The sequence below is a fragment of the Clupea harengus genome, chromosome 21, assembly GCF_900700415.2.
Source record: "Clupea harengus chromosome 21, Ch_v2.0.2, whole genome shotgun sequence".
Taxonomy (NCBI): Eukaryota; Metazoa; Chordata; class Actinopteri; order Clupeiformes; family Clupeidae; genus Clupea; species Clupea harengus.
The window spans coordinates 8110345-8132470 of NC_045172.1; the positions used below are offsets into that span (position 1 = coordinate 8110345).

General features: G+C 44.4%; 1 protein-coding gene across 2 annotated transcripts in view; it reads left to right on the plus strand.

Moving 5' to 3' along the window:
- The window catches only part of LOC105896614 (tomoregulin-2-like), a 61798-nt gene that overhangs the window by 18343 nt on the left and 21329 nt on the right, over positions 1 to 22126 (plus strand). For both annotated transcript variants that reach the window (XM_031558999.2, XM_031559000.2), the window contains exons 3-4: positions 7315 to 7444; positions 18597 to 18623. In XM_031558999.2, the coding sequence (XP_031414859.1) occupies positions 7315 to 7444; positions 18597 to 18623 (157 nt within the window). The remainder of the gene's footprint in view (positions 1 to 7314; positions 7445 to 18596; positions 18624 to 22126) is intronic.

The following is a 22126-nucleotide window of genomic DNA, read 5'->3' on the forward strand; positions in this document are numbered from 1 at the left end:
CTCCACCTCCTTCTCCTTCCGCCACCCTCCACCTCCTCCTCCTTCTCTTCCTCCCTTTCTTCTTCTCCCTCCCCTTCTTTATTTGTCTTCATCTCTTTTTGTGTGTATGTGTGTGTGTGTGTGTGTGTGTGTGTGTGTGTGTGTGTATGGGCAGTAGGGATGGGCATTCGATTAAATTGTCTTAATCGATCGTCGGGAGAATTAACGATCGATTTTCGATTAATCATTAATATTTTTATATTAAAATTCACTATTTATAGGCTATATTAAAATGCAGTGAAAATAAAAAAAACACAGCGTGTTTCCTCATTGAGATCTTTATTACAAGATGAACAACTCTTGTGGCAGTTAAACTTACAAGATGGACAACTCTTGTGGCAGTTAAACGAGATCCGTTCAATGGTTACACTTGAAAATATGCGCTGCTGCACTCTTAAGCAGCGGAGAACGACAGCTAGAAGCTGGTGCTCATAAACACAACTGACTGACCCTCGTTTTTTTTCTTTCTAACTAATTAATCTCACATTTTGAAATTCATTAATCTAGATTCATCGCGATTAAAAGTTTGTTTTTCTTCTAAAGACTAAATCTTATAAATTAACGAGTAATCACTTCAGACAGCGTGTATTTTAGACACTGTTGTTCAATTGTATTTTTTTCGTGCTCTCTCGCCGTCATACAAGGAATATATGCGAGACACAATGGTGTCTTGGTATGGTATTTCCTAGAGAAGTCGTGGAGTGTGGGTTGGCGACCATCTAACCTGAGGCTGCTTTCTGTCGGGTGCTTTGCATTAAGGTGATAACTTAAAGACGAGCTGCTTCTGTGATAGCTACATTCTTCTTGACAAATGCTACATACAACTTTAGTTTTGTCGATTGTTCCGTAATTTTGCCTCTCAAACAGAAACTTTCTGCCCAACAATCCCTCAGCTCTCTCCATCTTCAACTACCGTCTCGGTCTCTCCTATCTAACTGACTGCAGACAGGCGGCGGTTTCGTGCCATTGGGTCAATGCACACCGGAAGTAAACAAAGTTGCGTCAACTGCTTTAAAATATTTTATTGCATTAATCTCGGCCACAATAATCTCATAGAATAACGCATTAACTTTGACAGGCCTAAAATAAATAAATTACACGCACACTACGCAACAGAACATGCATTAGTTTTATCGATGAAAAAATAATGTCATCGAGGAAATTCTTAATGATCAATTAATCGATCGTCGATTAATTATGCCCATCCCTAATGGGCAGTGACATGGGTGTGTTTGTTTGGGTGTGCAAGGGAGCTTAGCAAGCACCTTGTCTACTCTCAATATCTCTAATGTATCTGATTAATCTCTGTCATTTCTGATGCAATATGCAAGTTTGGGCTGTCGGGTGTGTCAGCTCAAATGTCCCACCTGACCGTCAGCACAGTCATTAGACCCCAGCCTCCTGAATGCTCATCAGATCATGAGGAGCTAACACCCTGCGCTGAACACAGGAGTAAGGGTGTTCCAACCGTATACATAATAACCTCCGCTATCAAGACAATGTCAACAAGAGCAGTCATGGTCATGCATTTGTGTGTGTGTGTGTGTCTATGTGTGTTTATGTGTGTGTGTGTGTGTGTGTGTGTGTGTGTGTGTGTGTCAGCAAGATATTTTTGTTTTTTGTTTTGATAGCTATAGGGAGTATATGTACGTGATCAGAGGGGTGTGTGTGTGTGTGTGTGTGTGTGTGTGTGTGTGTGTGTGTGTGTGTGTGTGTAGCTGGTGCTCTGATTCTGAACAGATGTATGGGGGAGGCAGTGACCCCTGCTTCACCTGTGTGTTCTCTCAGGCCCACCAGGATTGCAGATGAAGGGCAAACAAGAGACAAGGGGAGAGCGCTGCTCAGCTCAGGACACACACACACACACACTCTCACACACACCTACACGCACATATCTACACACACACACATCTACACACACACACGCACACACACACACACACACATACACACACTCACACACACATCTACACACGCACACACACACACACACACTCACATCTACACACACACATCTACACACACGCACACGCACACACACACATACACACACACACACACACACATCTACACACACACACACAGTTATACTGCACACAAAACTAAAAACACCCATGCAGACTTACATACATAAAAAATAAAGTGTGTTTCTATGTGAGTGAGATACAAAGTGGAGGGGAAAGAGGCAGAGCTGGAGGGAAAGAGGGCAGTGTGATGGATCTGAGACTGGTACTGTAATGGAGACAGATCCAGCACTAACGGTTTATGGCTCAATCCCCCGATCCTGCCTTGCTATTAGAGTGACAGGAGAAATGCTTGAACGAGACAACATAACTCAATGTGTATTCTTAAACACACACACACACACACACACTCTCTCTCTCTCTCAAGACACACACAAACACACACTCAAACACACACACACACACACACACGCACACACACTCTCTCCCTCTCTCAAGACACACACAAACACCCAGACACCCACATATACACACTCATACACAGAGCGAGAGAGAGAGACGGAGAGACAAGTCCATGTCCCTGTATGTACACAAACACAAAAATAATTGGTGTCAAGCCAGATATGATAATTGATGCAGAATATTTGTCATTTGTCATTCTGACATCACGCTGTATATAACATTGTTTGTGTGTGTGGAGGGCTGTTAGTGTTAGTATGTTTGTTATATTCAATCTATGACAAGCTGATTCTGTGCGATTTGACAGCATTCCAAGTGAATTCAGTTCAGCAAATCTCACGACACAATATTTCAAGCCTTCCTCTGTACTTTGGGATGTGTTCTGTGAGTGTGTTTGCATGGCTCTGGGAATTGGCCAAGCGCTATAACTCTGTAAGTTGAGATGTATAGTACCTCCTTCAGGGAGACTGAGGAATTACACGTTGGCCTATACTTAAAGCAGAAAGTAAGTGAGAGTAAGCCATCTGTCATCCAGCTGTATGCGTGTGCTAGTATGTGTGTGTGTGTGTGTGTGTGTGTGTGTGTGTGTGTGTGTGTGTGTGTGTGTGTGTGTGTGTGTGAATGCATTTTAAAATGCAAGACAGTGAGTGTGTGTTCGTGAATGCATGTCCACATCCAAAAGAGTGAGAGTGTGTGTGTGTGTGTGTGTGTCTGTGTGAATGCATTTTAAAATGCCAGACAGTGAGTGTGTGTTCGTGAATGCATGTTCAGATGCAAAAAGTGAGCGTGTGTGTTAGTGTGTGTGTGTCTGTGTGAATGCATTTTAAAATCCATAACAGTGAGTGTGTGTTTGTGAATGCATGTCCACATGCAAAAGAGTGAAAGTGTGTGTGGGTACGCGTGTGTCTCTCGTCATCACACTACCTCCACTAGGCTCCTGCACATGCTCACTGTGTGCCTCAGTGCTCAGCGGAAACAGCTCCATGTCTAAAGCGCAGCGAGGAGCAGAGGACCAGAGGAGCAGGAACATGAATGATTAGATGGTGCAGTTCAGTAGTAAAGAGAAACACCACACATGGTAGAGAGAGAGAGAACGAGTGTGAGAAAGGGGGATGGAGAAAGACAGAGGTTAAGAGAGATTGATGGAGGGATGGAGAGGGAGAGAGGCAGACACAGGTTTCTCCTGTGGTTAGGCGTTGTGTCTTTCATCTCGCCCTTCTCTCCTCCTCCTAACTCTTTCACTAACCCCTCTTCCTCTCTCTCTCTCACTCTGGTAATTGGGAACTGGCTGCCTGTTACAGACCCTGCCTTGCGTACCCTCCTGGCTGGTATAAATGGACATGCATTGATCTCAGGTTCCAGATCGATGTCCCGCTTATTTTTATAAGCTGGCCACTGGGCAGTGTAGACCAATCCAACCCAACCAGGAAGAGCTTCCTGCTGGAGCAGAGACACCATACATGAAAGAGAGAGAAAGAGAGAGAGAGAGGTGTAGCTAGTGCAGGAGAGAGAGATAGAGAGGGAGTGACGGAGAGGGAAGGATGTAGAGGTTCTGGATCGATGTCCCGGTTTTTTTTATAAGCCGGCTACTGGACGGGCCCAATCCAGTCCAACCATGTTGGAGAGGTTCTGACATACTGGCAGATTAGCAGGGGATGAGATGGACCTCCTCTTTGATGTAAGAGACAGCGAGGGAGAGATAGTTATGTAGACGCTCAGGATCGATGCCCGGCTATTTTTTTATTGTAAGCAGACTTTCCTCCTGGAGTGGTTATGACTCACTGGCTGGTTTTGGGGGGGGGGGGTGAGACAGAGCCCTTGGGTTGCTGACCACAGCATCTGGAGCGAGAGATGGGGATGAAAAACTCCACACATGACAAAGAGAGAGAATGTGGGAGATTGAGAAAGACGTATAGAGAGAGAGAGAGGTATGGATGAAGAGAGGATGGGATGGTGGTGGATAAGGGGGGTGCTTGGAGGATGTATGTTGGAGGAGACTCCACAGATAACAGAGAGAGAGAGAGGGGGAGAGAGAGGGGGGGAGAGAGAGAGAGGAAGATATATAGAAGGTGGGAGTGAGCAAGAGTGGAAAGTAAAGAGAATAAGAAAGAGGCTGTATATATAGAGAGGCAGAAAGAGAAGGATGCACTTAGACAGAGAGAGAGAGAGAGCAGGATAGGAATGTAGTTAGAGAGAGGGGGGAGGGAGAGAGAGAGGAGGGGAGAGAGAGGGGGAGAGAGGGAGATAGAGGGGACACAGTCAGAGAGTGCTTGTAAGAGTGCAGACTAACCACAGCTCTATGAGATAGAGAGAGAAAGAGAGCGGGGGGGGGGGCTGGGGGTGTTAGAGGTTGATCGAGGAGGGTGACCGCTGATCGTTGTGGATGTTAAAGAGGAGCAGACTGATCTGAGATCAATAGGAAAGGCAGAGTTTGGGGTGGGGGTGAACTGATGTGAAACGAATAGAGCATTTTGACCACAGCCTTAAGGAACTATACAATGGACTCTTATATTCAGTTTTTTTTTAATTTTTCTATTTATTTATTCATATTTATTCATGTATGTATTTATATAGCGATAAAAACAATGCAATTGTCTCAAGGCGCTTTACAGAGCCCAGGGCCTGATCCCCCTTACAGTTGGGCAGAGAACACTGAATGACTTGACACCTGGCTGTCTGTCTCTCTGCCTCAGACTGTCTCTGTCTAGTATGTTAAATTACACATAAATCTCAATGTGGACATGAAAGGTATATTTGCACTTCAACAAAAGCTGTGCTGTATAAGTTTGGCTGGTTTTACTTGCTGGTTTGGCCAAAGCCTGATGAAAGGGATTACCGTACCTAAAACCAAGAACACACCAACTCTGCTTTCACAGTTTGGTCATTTTCATGGGAAAAATCTCACCGTAAGCCTGACATTAGAGGACACTTGTTACCCGTTTCTTTGGTGAGTACAGTGATAGATCTTTTTGAATCAGCCAGTCTTGTTTCCACATATTGACTAGAGAAACAGACCAGACTCCTATGCGTAGATGGCTTCGGGTGAATACGAAACATAGCCACCTGACATAAGACACTTTTTCCTCTTCTATTTGAACTAAGCTCATTGCTATGGAGGAAGTGATGTCTTATGGGACCAGTGTGACACAAGTCATTGGATGCTGTCATGAGATGTGGGAAGATAAAAGTCTTATATTTCACCTACAATTTAATTACTGAAGCACATACCTACAGTAAGCGCCAGATCTATACACATACACACACACACACACACACACACACACACACACTCGCTTGCACACACCGCACACACACCCGTACCTTTATACTCTCTCTCTCTCTCTCTCTCACACGCCCACACAAGCATGGCAGTGTGAATAGGCAGATCACATGCAATTAACACACTTCCTGCGTCCTGCTTTTCCTGCTTTGAGCCTCGTTAGTGTGCTTTGAGAGTCTTTTTTCCCTCACATGCATTTCCCTCATTAACATTTTTACTGCCTCTTCTATCCCTTTTTCCTCTTTTATGCTCTCGTTCTTTTCCCTTTTTTCACCGCCTCTCCTCCGCCCTTCCTCTCTCTCTCTCTCTCTCTCTCTCTCTCTCTCTCTCTCTCTCCCTCGCTACAATTTTCAGCATCCATCATCCTCTTTTTCTCTAAAGCCTTCTGTGTGCAGGGAGGGGGAGGGGGGGAGTCGGAGTTTGGGTGTGTGTGGGTGGCTGAGAGAGGAGGAAGGGAGGGACAGAGAGAGAGAGAGAGAGAGAGATGGAGGGAGAGAGGGAGAGAGAGAAAGCACGTGTTGCTGTGAATGCAGATGTTGTGTATGTATGTCACATAAACATAGAAGAAGTGGGTTGTGTGAGTGCATATATGTACATGCTTGATTAAATATGTGTGTGCGTGTGTGCGTGTGTGCGTGTGTGCGCGTGTGTGCGTGTGTGTGTGTGTGTGTGTGTGCGTGTATGTTCGTGCGTGTGTGTGACTGTGTGTAGGTGTGTGTGCGTGTGTGTATGTGTGTGTTTGTATGTGTGTGTCTGTGAGTGTATGGAGTGTCTGTGAGTGTGTGTGTGTGTGTGTGTGTCTGTGTGTCTGTGAGTGTGTGTGTGTGTGAGTGTGTGTGTCTGAGCATGTGTGCTTGTTATGTAGGCCATATGGATGGATGACCTCTCCTCTCTGCTCTTCTGTTAATAAGGGCGGGAGTGACAAATGGGCCCTGGCTCCCCTGCCGTCCTCCTTTTCCCAGGGTCACCCACTTTTCCAGGGAAAACTCAGCCCTTTGGGGATTAATGAAGATGTCAGATTGACCAGGGTATGGGTGTGCGAAGGTGTGGTGTGTATCTGTGTGTGTGTGTGTTTGTGTGTGTCTGTGTGTGTGTGTGTGTGTGTTTGTGTGTGAGAGAGAGAGACAGAGAGAGAGGGAGCGAGACAGAGAGAGAGAGATAAAGAAACTTGTTGTTATCTTTACGATGATCAATCTCTCCTGCGTTGTTCCCTAATTCTTTGTTAAGTGGGTATCACACCCACACAGAAACAGGTATCACTCATAGCCTTCCATGACCCTAACCCCTACCAGAGATATTTATGGGCTTAACCCTATCGGAATAGCGTGACACCCTGCCTCAGTACACACTGCCAAGACTGCCTTTACTTTGTACTGGGAGCTACACTAAACTCTTTTAGATCCTCTTAGATGTTGTATATCTTGAATCTGATACTCTGTACACAAACCCCTAAATGCACTCTACTAGCAGTCACCTGACACCTGGTGCTCTCCTTTTTACTCTATTCCCTCTCTCTCCTCGCGTCTCCTCCCCCACCCCCCCACCTCCCGCTTGTCCCCTTGCATCCTACAGTGCAGCAGTGACTATGTCCCCGTGTGCGGCTCGAATGGAGAGAGTTATGAGAACGAGTGCTTCCTGCGGAGGGAGGCCTGCAAGCTGCAGACGGAGGTGCTGGTCGTGTCAGAAGGCTCCTGCCCCATCGGTATGTTAAGCTTGTGCCATCCACACACACACACACACACACACACACACACACACACACACACAAACACACACACACACACACAAACATACACACACGCACACAAACATACAGTTGCCTTTACTAAACGTGATATTAGGGAGTAGATAAAGATAAAGACAAAGAAATTATAAAATGAAGGACTTCATATTATTTAGTGTTGTTCTGAAGTTGAAAGTTTTAAGAATTCTAACTAATTCAGTGAATAATACGTTATCTCTTAGTCAAGAGATTCTGAATATGAACCACAGAGTTCAGCATTTAAATACATTTTTTATTTTAATTGATTTTAAAGATCATAGTTTATCCACATCAAAGATATTTTAACATTATTGTAATTACTAAGAAACATTAGTGCAGGAAACCTTAATGTTAAAGCCCTACCTTCACATGAATATCAGTAGTGATACTGATAGTAGTAGTTTAACGTCTTGTAATGTGTCCCTCAAATCACTCCATCCATGTTTGTGTGTATTTCTCACCAGTAATGTGTTATCTGACTGTGTTGAGCTCTGCCGTCGGTCAGGTAATTTCACACCATATGGTTTGTTGAAGAGGCTCATTGTCAACCACTCTCTAGCCGCCTCTCATGCTGTAACGGCGACATGCTAAACTGCATCACCCGTTCTGTGCCAGCGTCAACCGCTCGCAGTCATTAGCAGGGTCCTGCAGAATTCTGGCGAACAGGCGTGAAATTCGGCGGAATTCCGCGGCACCCATCTGCACGGTCAGCTGTGGAGGTCATCTCTCGGCACGTCGACACATGGGCTGGTGCTAAGGAGATTTTAATGCTTATTATGCTCTGGCGTAATCATGATGGACTGCCTGCTGGCTGCTGTGGTTGTTATGGATGCACCTGGACTGTGGAGCCTAATGTCTCTCACTGAGGGGCAGGCGTCTCTACTCGGTCTTTACACAGGGTTATAATACTATTTGAGTCTTTACACAGGGTTATAACAGGGTTATAACACAATTTGAGTCTTTACACAGGGTTATAACACTATTTGAGTCTTTGCACAGGGTTATAACACAATTTGAGTCTTTACACAGGGTTATAACACTATTTGAGTCTTTACACAGGGTTATAACACTATTTGAGTCTTTACACAGGGTTATAACACTATTTGAGTCTTTACACAGGGTTATAACAACATTTGATTGGTATTACAGAAATGTAGTGCACCAGTTGTCCCATAAGGAAGAGCTTTCAGAAAGTAATGAGCACCTTCTTAGAAAGCCAAATACGAAGCAGGATGAATATACATAGAGGTGTCAAAGAAACTGAAGACTGAGAGTGACGCGTGTTTACAGTTACAAGAGGCAGCAAGGTGTATGAGCCAGTTATCTAATGTTGGCATACTACTACCGACAAGGTAAACAGTGATGTATTGACGGAGATGGATAGTTAAAACATTTGGGAGGTGCACGTCAGGCCATGGAGAGGTGCTCGGAGAGGGTTTGCAACGACGGAGAGGGCTCTCCGTGTCTCTGTGTCTCCGTAAACAGACAACCATAAATTGGGCTTTAGGGGAAATAAACTCAAATCAACGAATATATTCTACTTTGTGGTAGTTCACGCCAAGAAAATGATCAACGATGTGGTAGTTTGTGGTTGTTATCCTTAGCCATGTCACCAGAGGGTAATTTGTTGCATGCAGACCCATTATTCTTTTAAAGGTGAGGTCCTCAATCCTGGCAAAAGGTTGTTGATATTTGAGGCAATCTAATACAGCCCTCCCTTTCGTCCTCCTGATTCTGTTGATTGGCTGAGATAATGTCCAAGGCGCTTTGTTTGTTTTCTTGTTTGTTTGTTTGTTTGTGTCCTATTTACAGAGCCAGGACTGTGCAGGAACTCAAGTGGTTTTTGAGTGCACACACTGCTAGGTGAACGTAAGGAGAATTTCGCTGAATTCTCTGGTGGAAAATGTAATATATTTGGACTCAAGAACCCACCTTTAAGTGACTGACTTTAAAACCATCACATAACACACGTAAACACAGCACCGCATTCTATTCGCATACAGCCAGTCTCTTACGTTTCTCTCATCCCAAGTGAAGAGATAAATGATCTCAGCACCGTTGTTTCGTGACATCTAGGTGTTTATTTCAGCTGTGGCGGGGAGTTCGTGTGTTGATATGAGGTCTTTGTCAGCTTGAGTTTCCTCTGGCAGTAACAGAAGGATCACAGTATCATTATATTTGGGGTGCTCTAGTTTATGGAGCACTTGAGTGAGATGTGACAGTGTCACGGTAACCTTGGCAACTTTGGTTGAGTGACAACTTGGTGTCAGCACTTCTCACTTCTCATTAACTCATGCGCGTGTGCACACTCACCTACACACACCTACACACACACACACACACACACGCACACACCATAGACTCAAACACACACATGGATATAGACACACACACACACACACATCCCTCCGTAGCTCTGTGTTCATATAATATTTCTGCCTCAGCGAGAGAGAGAGAGAGAGAGAGAGAGAGAGAGAGAGAGAGAGAGAGAGAGAGAGAGAGAGAGCGAGAGCGAGAGCGAGAGCGAGAGCGAGAGCGAGCGCGCGCGAGAGAGAGAAAGAGTTGCTCCACACTGACAGATTTTAGCAGCGTAAGTTGAGAGCCTCAAATGTCATAGGCGAGAGGAAATCTTTAAAAGGCACATTTCAGACAAGAATAGAGTTTTAATCTCTCCTGTTACTTCTGACGCTTCCTCTGCTGGTCTCCCCGCCTCTCTCTCTTTCCTCTTCAGCTCCCTCTCTCTCCCTCTGTTCATTGTCTGACTGTGTCTAGTTCTCTGGATTATCAACTCAATTATATGAAGTGAAAAGCTGAAGGGGGGGGGGGGGGGGGGGTGTTAGAAAGCTACGTGGACTGAGGGTAATCCTGAAGGTATTCTGGAGATGGGATTTTGAGTCCTTCTGCTCTCTCTCTCTCTTTCTCTCTGTTTCGTTCTCTCTTTAATCCCCCCTCTCCCTCTCTCTCTCATCAGCTTGTCGGTGCACAGTCCAGTGACTAATTGCTCTCTGTCTTGTACATGCTCTTTCTATAAGTTCCCTTGAATTTGCTCATTACCAGTTTTCACTTTGTGAACACACACACACACACACACACACACACACACACACACAAATGCATGTGCAAGCACATACACACTCACACACACACACACACACACACACACACACACACACACACACACATTTCTTTTCCTCTCTCTCTCTCTCTCTCTCTCTCTCTCTCTTCTTCTCTCTCTATCTCCTCCTCCTCTTTCTTTTCTCTCATTCATCTGAACTAGCTGGCATCACACGCGGTGACACTGGCACCAGCAACGCCTGCTTCAGTCTTATCCATCCTAATTAAAACCCTCTTGTACCACGTCTCTCTCATCTTCTCCCTCCACCCCCCCCCCCTACCCTGGGTACTGGCAGTACTCTCAAACGACCCTCTGTGGAGTCGGCCTCCTATGTTTCCCCACCGATCTGAGCATTACACTCAGTCATGAGTATACGCGCCTGTGTAAGTGCACAGAACAGCAGCGGATCAGTGAGGTAGAGACGGAGACGGAGACGGAGACAGAGATGGAGGGGCTGGTGTTTGATGCAGGGCCTGGAAGCGTTGTCGGGAATAAGAAGCGGAGACGCGTTGTCGTACCATACGTGACTCGATCCTGAGCGATTGGAGCTAGAGGTGTCAGGCGCATTGATCAGGCGGAAGAGAGAGAGGCCCCCTGGAAGTCCCTCGGAGACATTCTGTCAGTGGGACTGTGTGTGACATGGGTGTGTGTGTGACGTGGGTGTGTGTGTGTGTGTGTGTGTGTGTGTGTGTGTGTGTGTGTGTGTGTGTGTGTGTGTGTGTGTGTGTGTGTGTGTGTGTGTGACATGGGTGTGTGTGGGTGTTGGTGGGCATGTGCATGCATATCTGTGTGTTTGAGTAAGTGGGGGGGGGGTGTGGGTGTGTGTGTGTGTGTGTGTGTGTGTGTGTGTGTGTGTCTGTCTGTCTGTGTGCCTGTGCTAACAACCAAATATAACCTTGCTTTATGGAACCCTGAAAATCCCTAACCACACTGCATAATGCATTCTGGCTCTGACCAACATCTACAATCTGTTGCCCATGTAATGTAATATATACCAAGGGCTCTGTACTGCACATCACAACCGTATTGTTGATTTATTTGCCATTGCTGTGAGAGAGGTGCTCCCCAAAGATGTGACTGTGTACAAACATTCACGTATTGCCAGATTGGTTTAATAGCTCTGATGATGTTTTTTGGAACATCCCCAACACAGGGGTGTTATTGTGTTCTTAGACAAAGGTTGAAGAGAAGTGCTTATCTTAGAGACAAGTTGGGGATATAATCTATAATCTTGGGGATAGGTTATGTCTTTGACCTATACAGTATTTGGATATAGCTTCTGATAAACTGTAAGTCAAGTATTAGGCCATACTTGCCAGTATCAGTGAGCTAGGTTATATAGATATGTAAGTTGTTTATATTGATACTTAGCAGCTTTGGGCATGTTCCCAAACTAAGAATTAGTGGGTTATGATTGGCAGGCGTACCTAAGAAATAATCTAGACAGCTGGCAAAATTCTGCTCCATCTCAGCTGTAATAGGCTGCTGTGCCGCCGGCGATGTGTTCTGTTCCCATGAGTGTCAAAGGATGCATTTCATCTCTGGAAACATTTGAATCCTTCTTGTTAATGTGATTGGTGGGTTCAAAGAAAGAATTCAAAAATGTGTGTGTGAGTATGTGTGTCTGTTCCTGAGCATGTGCCATCCACAAGCACCCACCCACCCACACACCCACACACACACACACACGCATCAGAACGTCTACGCTTTCCAAGACAGACAGCCACAGGTCACACCCCCTTACTGGTTTGATCAATGTGAGCGCTGCGGGGAGGCCGAGCGGAGAGATAGACAGAGGAAGGGATAGAGGGATGAGGCATAAATCAGAGCGCAAGTCTGGAGCACGGGGCGGGCCAGTGGGGGCCATCATTAGGATCATCCATCACCAGGCCCCTGGCACCCCACCCCCAACCCCACACCAGGGGCCGGACAAGCAGTCAGACCGGGGGGTATGAGGACGGTGAGGGGACGGATGGGTGTGTGGATGGAGGGGGTGGGGGTGGGGTGGGGTGGGTGGCAGTATCAGGGTTGATGCATGGCCAGACAGGCAGACATGGACGCAGACAAATAATTTGGCTAATTATGTCTGGCTGTCCGCTCACTCACACACACACACACACACACACACACACACACACACACACACACACACACTCTGTGCTAGGCCCAGACAGCTGTGGATTCTAGGCTGGTGTTGGCCCAGATCTGGCCCAGATGTGGGTGATGCTGTGTGGGAGAGGAAGCAGAGCGGAGGATGCACGTTTGCAGACACTGTGCGGGTCTCAGATACATGACCCGTTGGACTGGCTCCCCATGGGGGTCTCCCATACCCTAGAGCAAGCCATTATGTAGCATTTGTCTGTGTTCAAACACGATTACTCTCTGGGTTTGATTGAGCATGTCTGGTTGCAGCAGCAGTGGGGGGGTTGGTGACAGACTGCGAAGACCCTGAGACTCTGAATCAGAGCTTAACACACATAGCAGGCTTGATTTCATCACAACAGGTTGTGTATTAACCTAAATAAAACACTTGTTATGTGGACATAGCCAGAAGATGTTGAGGCATTTAATCCCGCCAAAATGAAAGAAAGTCCAAAATAGTTTGACCCAACCACACCGGATCTTCCCACCCCCCAACAGAACGTATTTCTTCAGTCCCCTGTCCACTTTTGGACCCCCCCCCTTTGCCAGCCGTGGACAACTACAGATGATGGGTTAGTCAGGGGAGATGGCCATAGAGTTTGGGGTTTGATGACCTCCTGTATATTGTGTGTAAACTTCTTTCACATCCTCCAGAGGGGAAGAGGCAGCTACCAAGGTCTTAGAAGTCAAAACAACAGGCCGTTTCCTTGAGCTGATATTCATGTTATTATCATTTGGTGTTTGTGTGTGAGTGTTTGTGTATGTGTGTGTTTGTGTTTGTGGTGAAGATGTGTTTGAATATGTAAATACACATGGAGATTGGGTAGATGACTGTAATCTAGTCAGGCCATTATGGAAAAAGTCCATTACTGAAAATGAATCAGAAGTGCCAGATATTAGGTAAACATTACAGCTCGGGTCAATCTAAACAAATCACAAACTAGATGAGATTTTGGGAAGTGGACTGACGTTCGCAGTAAACATTCATAGTATGACTAAAGCCTTAAATGTCAAAGGCCCCTTAATTACTTTCTGTTTTTTAGAGAGAATGAGAAGGGAAAGAGAGTGAGAGAGAGATTGAAAAAGAGAGAGACAAAACGTGAGAAGAGAGAGAGAAAGAGAACGACAGACAAAGAGCAGGCATGGATATCAACGATTAAATATAACCGATTAACGTTATGTATCGTTTGCCAAATTAAGATGTATATTTTGTCCTTGCTGAGGGGGTAATTGGGTTGAAGATTGATCGGAGGGGTCTGAAAAAAAACGAAGGCACAAAGCTGCCTCGCCGCTCCCTCCATCATAACAAATTGATGAATGTCAAATTTCCCCAAAGCAGCCATTGAGCCTCGGGGCGGCGAGGGAGAAAGGGAGCAGGAGAGGGCCTGAAATACCAATTGGGAGGTAATGGTTCTGCCCTTGAGCAATACTCTGTCTGTTTCTAGGATAAGGAGGCAAGAGAGGGAGTGAGAGAGAGAAGGAGAGAGTTTGCGAGAGAGAGGATAAGAAAAGGGAGAGAGAGAGAGGGTGGGAGAAAGGAAGGGAGGGGGAAGAGTACCTAATGCTTTTGTGGAAAATACAACTTCCTGAAAGTTGCCATTTATAAGGGGGGAGATACCAATCTATCACAGAGGAGGGGGGCTTAATAACTTGGGCCGTGGCCAGGTATTCTCTTCTTTCTCTCTCACACAATTACCTTTAATATAATATCCTCTCCATCTCTCTCTCTGTCTCTCTGCTCCTCTTCCTCCATATCTTTCTCTGTCTATTTCTCTCTCTCCCTCTCTCTGTCACTCTCCCCCTTTACCCTTCTCCCTCTACATCTCTCTCCCTCCCTCCATCCCTCTCTACGCCTCTCACTCTGTAGCTCCCATTTCCTTCTCCTCCTCTCTCCCAGAGGAACTGTAAAGCTCTCTGACTCCTTACAGCGTCCATATTTAACATTTTATTGCATCGTCTCCGCTGCTGGCCACGGACCAATCAGAGAGCTCCCTTGGGCCTGTGCGCGTTCTTTAAGATGAGCCGAGACCCTTTGTGGTTCTTTTCAACCTTCCCTCCCTAAAATCGGCTCCGGCTCAGTCTTTGTCCTCCATGACATTGACTTAACATGGCCGTCACCTACTGGCTAGTTTTACTGTAACACAGACAAAATGGTGGTCCATCAATAAACAGCAGAGAAGCGTGATTTTTTTTTATGTTATCCTTTCTTGCCACAACAAGCTATGACTGCTGCCATTCAGGCGGCATGTATTTGGTCGGTATCTTTGGCGGTGTCTATTTTTCCATGCCTTTCATATCTTCCCGTCTTTTCAATGGGGAGATACGCTATATGATGATATTTGTGTAAAAAAAACAGAAATATAAAAGCTGAGGTGTTGGTGATAGAAGTCATTGTAGCATGTATGACATCATCTAGCCTACAATGCTGTGTGTCTAATATGCATTTAGCCTACCTGCTGGGTTTAAATACTTATGGCACTTGGAATAATGAATAGGTAGGAAATAGAAGGGATCAGTGGGCTTAATGGAGATGACGATATTGGTGGCTGGCAGTTGAATAAAATCATATGGGTAATAAACTGCTTTTGTACTAGGAAGAAGTCATTTTAAGTTATATCTGGCGATATTTTCATGATTCCCTACCTCAACGTATTTAATTGATAAGCTACGAGAGCTATAGAGCAGAAATGAATTAATTTGAGGAAAACTGCATTACCCATCTTGCACTGTAAACTCTTGTCTGAGAATAAAACAGGGTCACCAGTGTGGAAGTTGAGTGCTAGGGAAACTCTCCATTGAAGAGTTAAAATGATTCCCCTTCCTTTATTTCAGAAACTACACTCCGCTTCCTCAGTGTTGCAGAACACACAAAGTAATCACCCCCTAGGGTGTATGGGAAACATAGTCAATCAATCTATTAACGTTAGCGTGAATCTAAACACATAAGAACATACGCGAGATCGATGTGAATCATATTAAATATTAGTCCTTCGTGCGAGTGGTCAGCACAAGCCAATTATTTATTTTCTATCTCCAAATTATTCCTCGGTTGGCTAAGTTCCAGAGCAAGCCTGTAACAGTTAAAGGTGGTACTAAACAAAATAAGTAGGCCTAATAGTTCCATACTTGCCTATTAATAAGAGAGAGAGGGGAGGGGGGGCTGAACAAAAAGATAAAAACAAAAAGATAAAAACAAATAGACCCCACCTACACAAATAAAAAGGCTGAATAACTTATTTGAATTAAATGGAAATCATTAGCCTACAAGTTAGCCATTAGCCAACCAGCCAGCCTGTTTTATAGCCTAATAGAAAAAAGCAAATCAATGGCACATCATTTGGTTTGACGCATCTAACATTGACCTTAAATGAAATAGGTTATTTGTCTAAAAGACAAGCATATATACTGTGTCTGGCTTTGTCTGGCAGTTGGGAGCGTTGTGGGGTGACCGTGTTCCCTGCTGTGCTGAATATTCGCTCAGACGCTGCACTTGAATCACATATGCAGAGGCACCTGCCGGCCATCCTGTACAACATCGGTTCCCAAACTGGGGTGGTTCAGGGGGTATGCGGGGAGAAAATTCAATTTGCGTTTTCAAAGTGAAAAAGCCCATTACGTTTTCAAACGGAGCTATAAATAGACATGAAATCTTAAATAGTCCCAATAGCCAAGTCGCATTGCCAGAAATACTCATGTATACCCATATTCAGCGAAATAATTACACTGCCAAAAATAGCTACAGGTAGGTTAGTGACCTACCCTGACAGTTTGAAGTGTTATATGCTGAATATGTGGGGCCGTGGCGGCGGTTACAAACATGGGGAAAAAACAGGGGGGTACGTAGCTGGAGATGAAATGTCTGAAGGGGTACGGGACTGTAAAAAGTTTGGGAACCACTGCTGTACAACAACGGCAAGCGTGTTTCGTTTTACTTCCACCACTGAAGTAGGGTTGCCTGCGCATCAAAAGCGTTATCATGCATACATACAACCAGCTCTGCGTGTGCTTGCTCCAGTATAGTGACACCGGGTCTTGTTGCAGCCGCTCAGCTTGCCAGTTGCCAAAGTTGACTTTTTCTATGGGGGGTGGATGCTGCAGGTCTCCATCTTGTTGCACTCTCCACTCTCCTTCCTTCCTCTGACCCTGATGTTGACTTGACCCATTTGCCTTCCCAGTGCGATCATCTCCATCTCCCTTTTTGTCTCATCCACATTGCTGTGATATTTTCCACAGAAACGGGGTCTGCAGAGGTGCATTATCATTGGCATATTGGGCTTAGCCAACATCCTGACTTCAGCTGAATCGTTAACTACACATCATTTTCCGATGGGGTCAGAATGTCCTCCATTAAGAGTTGGAGAATAGGGAGGATAGGGAGGGACAGCTGCATCTGTGAAGTTACTCACTGGCTTCAAACCCACATTGACTGCTTTAAGGACATGTCAGTCCTGCACATTGAAATATAATAATATTGATCTTCGCCTAAAATAATAATAATAAAAATCTAGAGGTGTAACCTTATTAACCTGATCAAAGAACAGGTTTATAATTAGGATTGGATATTGATTAGCTAAGCATTAAAGATTGTGCCTAAAACAATTGAGACATTACCATTTCAAATTTCACATTATCGCGGCTGTGATGGGGGCTGTGTTATCGGTGGTTAATGCCAACAGTTTATTATTATATCTAAACCCTGATCTTCACTTATGTTTTCAGCTGAATGGTTACCTGGGAAAAAGCTGGTCTGAAGGCATTTGTATTGGTCATGCCCTCACCACACGTGGGTCGTTAAAGTGTAGCTGCTAGCCTCCAACATGAACTTTAACCTCTTCACAAACTTTACTGCACAGGTCGGGTACGGCTTTCTGAGAGAAATGTTTTCTTCCGGGCAGCTCATACTGAGGGTCCAATGTTTTGAGCACAATTACCCTTCAGCAAGCCTTTTTCTCTATGGTTTAAAGGGATACCATGCTGTGATACCGCAGTATGCTACTGCAACTGTGCTTCTACTGTAAACTCACCCTACAATCTTCCACCGTCCATTACTTTTTTCCATCCAGTGCAGTCCCATGTAATACATTGTTGTGTAGTAGTTGTGTGTGTGTAGTTATGTTGTCAATAACACAGTGGGCTGCTAAATCACCCAGATGGAATGGCGTCACGTCAGAAATGTATGTGTGCACTTGGATTATTGCTGTGCCCTTGTTCAGACTCCCATTCATTTATTAATTTGTTCGTTCCCATTCATTCCCTTCTTCCTTCCATCCTTATTGTGTTCTCCAATGGAGTGAGGCCACCCAGAGTGACCTACATAGGCTAGGAGGGCAGTAAACAGGAGTGAGGGAGGCTGTGTAGCCCTGGTCATCTCTCACTCTTAGGCTCTAATTAAAGACAGCTCCTATTGTTTTGTGGCTGCTCGTTAGAAGGACTCGTCTCGACACTCTTTATCTCTTTCACCATCTCTTTCAATCTTACTCTCGTTCCCACTGATTTTCTCCACCTCTGTCTCCTGCTCTCTATCACTCGTTCACTGGATTTATACCACCAAGTGTCTCTCTGTTCATCTTAATCACATTTCTTTCTGTTAACCTTTTCTTGCTTTCACTTTTCTCACCCTCATTCTCTGTATCTATATTTCTCTCTCTCTCTCTCTCTCTCTCTCTCTCTCTCTCTCTATCTATCTCTCTCTCTATCTCTCTTCTTTAATCAGTTATTCTCTCTCTCTTTTGCTCTCTTTCTCTCTACTGCTGTCTTCTTGTCTGTCTGTCTTTCTCTCCCTGTCTTTGCTCTGTCCTCTAGCAGCATTCTGATGATGTTTTCTGTCTCCTGCAGATGCTGGCTCTGGCTCGGGGGATGATGGTAAGTTGCTGAGTTGTTGAGTCTCAACCCCTTTCTTTTGTTTGATCTCAAAGTATGAATGCTGTACGCTCCACTGTCATCCCACCCTGAGGAGTTAAAGACCAAAGCTCTGAACACAGAAATACACACACACACACACACACACGCAGATATTCACAAACACACACACATACACACACATATTCATAGACAACGCACACACACATACACGTAAACAAACTTTTGGAGATCAAGCGTGAATTTTCTAACAAATGACAAATGTATACCCCACACACACATAACATGCACATACAAACTGACACACACACACAAAAGCACATAAACAAAAACATTCCCTTTTAAGCTCCATTATGTAACAGAATTACTACACACACACACAGACACACAGTAATTTTACACCCTTTTGCTGTAACATGTCGATCTCCTCACGGCTGTCTTTAGCGAAGCTGTTGGTTGGCTGATGAGTGATTTATCGTGTGATTTGTCACCTGAGGCCTTTTATCAGAAGCCCTTCTGTGGGCCACCCTCTGCACGCAGCATTAAAATGACAGAGCGACACGATGAAAGGTTATATCATTGGCACGGCTCTGTGAAGTGAGACACACCGAATGAGATGAGGCGCTTGATCAGGGAGCGGAAAGCGCGTGGTGTCTGCATTCAAATGAACCTGACCACGTAACCCCCAGAGAGAGAGATGAGTGAAGGGAGAAGTGAAGAAGCGAAGAAGGGAAGATTAAACAAGGGAGGATGAAATAAATAAGTTTTATTCATAGTTTAATTACACTGGAGGCGGCTTGTCAGATTCAAAACCGCCCCGTCAGTGGATGACGTGACATGACGGAACCAGTAGACAGGATGACAGAAAGATCATACAAATCAAATGACTATCAGTGGAAAAAAGTACTCAGCATAACTGCTTTGTGTGTGTGTGTGTGTGTGTGTGTGTGTGTGTATTATACTCTATAGCTCTGAAGTTAGTTGCAGTTGCAGGACTTGGCAAAGTACTCGATGGAATGCCAGTAATCCATGTAACAGATCTTAAGTGCACACAACACGCTCAGATGGAGAGAGAGAAGAAGGGATGATGGGAATTCATCCATAGTGTAGTCTAAGTCTCTTCTGTGTTGGCCTTGCATACCTTTGTCTTCCAAAAGTGGAGATGTTTTTGAAAATCACCCAGCATCACTCCTTGCTCCATTCTCTCACCAGTACACGTAGTGGTTTGTGACTCCACACAGCAATACCACCGCAAAATCCTCTCTAAATAACCTAAAATCTTAAATCTTCTCAATAGCATACAAGTCATACTCAGTTATAGGACAGTACAATACACAACTTAACATAATAGATGTATGTCTGGGTGCCTGGTTCAAGGTGAGTATTAGGAAGGGGAACAGTATGGGGTTAGGGTTAGGTAGGAAAGGCATGAGGGTCTGCAGACACGAAGGCCTGGCAGACCATTTGAATGTTAATTAACGTGGCGCCTCAATGTGCGAAGACTTTGGTGCCAGTTTACTTCATGTAAATATGATACATCTTTGTAGGGTAAGGATTTTACATGAGTTGAAAGTATATGAAAAACACCAATATTCTTCAAAATGTAAGCACAGCTTTTACAGGAAGACATCTTCAAATATACCACGAAATACATCAATCATCAAGGTAGATAGCTTTCATCAGAGCCAACTGTGCTGTTTTTGGTCTTTAGAAAAGGTAAGGCTAAAAGCTGCTCACAAAACTAGCATGCTAGTTAACATGCTTCTGACATAATGACGTATTTTGGTAGCAGGCAGCTCATTTAGGCAACTTCTACTGTCTGATTGCCATCTACCGGGCAAATATCAATGTAGCTCTTCCAGTTACCCAGAGTGGCTCCGCTAGCCTGTTGCTTCCAGTCCAGTCATTCCCTTGTTGCTATCGCACTAAATCATTTATGATTCCCTCATTCCCTTGTTGCTATCGCACTAAATCACTCATGATTCCCTCATTCCCTTGTTGCTATAGCACTAAATCACTCATGATTCCTGCATGATTTGTTGTGTGCAGAAATTTCTGAAATACTTCAGCCAAAAAATATAAAATAAAATGGACATGACTTGGATAAAAAAACGAAATAGTCCATAAACATCAGGTCAGTCATTAACACTCTGACTTGATTGATTAATATACTAAATTATCTTCCTGGAGTATCATGTTTACAAATGGGGATCCATTTCGGCATTACCCAGACCCCTCGCAATGTAAACAGTAATGGAAGCATAGGCTAGTTACTAAGCCATTCCTATAATCTTGTGAATAGTTTTAAGATTTAGAAATACCTGGATGTGACCTGACCTGGATGTGATTTTTGCAACATTGAAACCGTTTTATTGCTCTATTGTGTGTTATGTGTGTGTGTGTGTGTGTGTGTGTGTGTGTGTGTGTGTGTGTGTGTGTTTGTAAATAACAGTTTGCGTTAAAAAACACTGTACATTGAATTTATGTGCCTTGCAAGGCTGAATGTATCCCAGTAATAATTTATTGAATGAAGAGCATACTTTATTTCATCAGTCATCATGTTAATAAAATGCATCCACTGTAAATAACCATAAGCAACACGACTCAACAAGATCTCCCGTTAGCCATGTCAACTACAATGGGAGGGAGAGACTGTCTGCTTGACCATCAAGAATGTCGAATACAAACGCAACCAAATGTATTGCACAGTGACATGGCTCATAGACAGTCAGTGATCCCATTAAATGAGAAATTGCCATTAGGCCAGTGACTAAAACTGAATGGTATACAAAGACAAGGAAGGTTAATCATCTTGACCAACACTTAAAAGTTTACATTTACAAGACAATGTTTTACGATAACACGACAAATGGCACAAATGCTAACTTATCTCTATACGTTACCGTCTGACATAGCATACTCTCAAAGGCAGAGCATTAGCAGGCGAGCTAATTGATTTAGCAATAATCACATGATTTGTGGTTAGCTATGACACCTACAATTACCTTTTAGATTTGATTAAATTTGCCTGACATCTTAGATTGTACACTGGAACAGGTGCCCGTCTCATTTAGGCTTTTATAAAAGCAAATGAACTAACTCCTGTGCATTTCCATGTAACTCTGTTTTAAGCCGATTAGCTATTTCTTCTTTCCAACACACATTGCAGCAGGTGTTCCCAAATGACCAAAGTGTGTCATCTGGCAGATCAGACTCACTTAGTTAGAAGGTAGTTTCTTCCAGTTTTCCTTTTTCCTTCCAGACATTTGTAGTATACAACTTTCATGTAAGCGAGAAAAGGAAAGGGGAAGACAGCAAGGGGAGGAGAGAGATGGATGGAGGCAGGAATGGAGAGAGAGAGAAAATAGGAATGGAGAAAGAGAGAGGAAGAGGAGAGGTAGGGCAGGGTACAGAGAGAGAGAGGGAAAGAGGAAGGATAAAGAGAGGGACAGGTAGGGTAGGTAGAAAGAGAGAGAGGAAAGAAAGAGACAGGAAGAGGGAGAGGT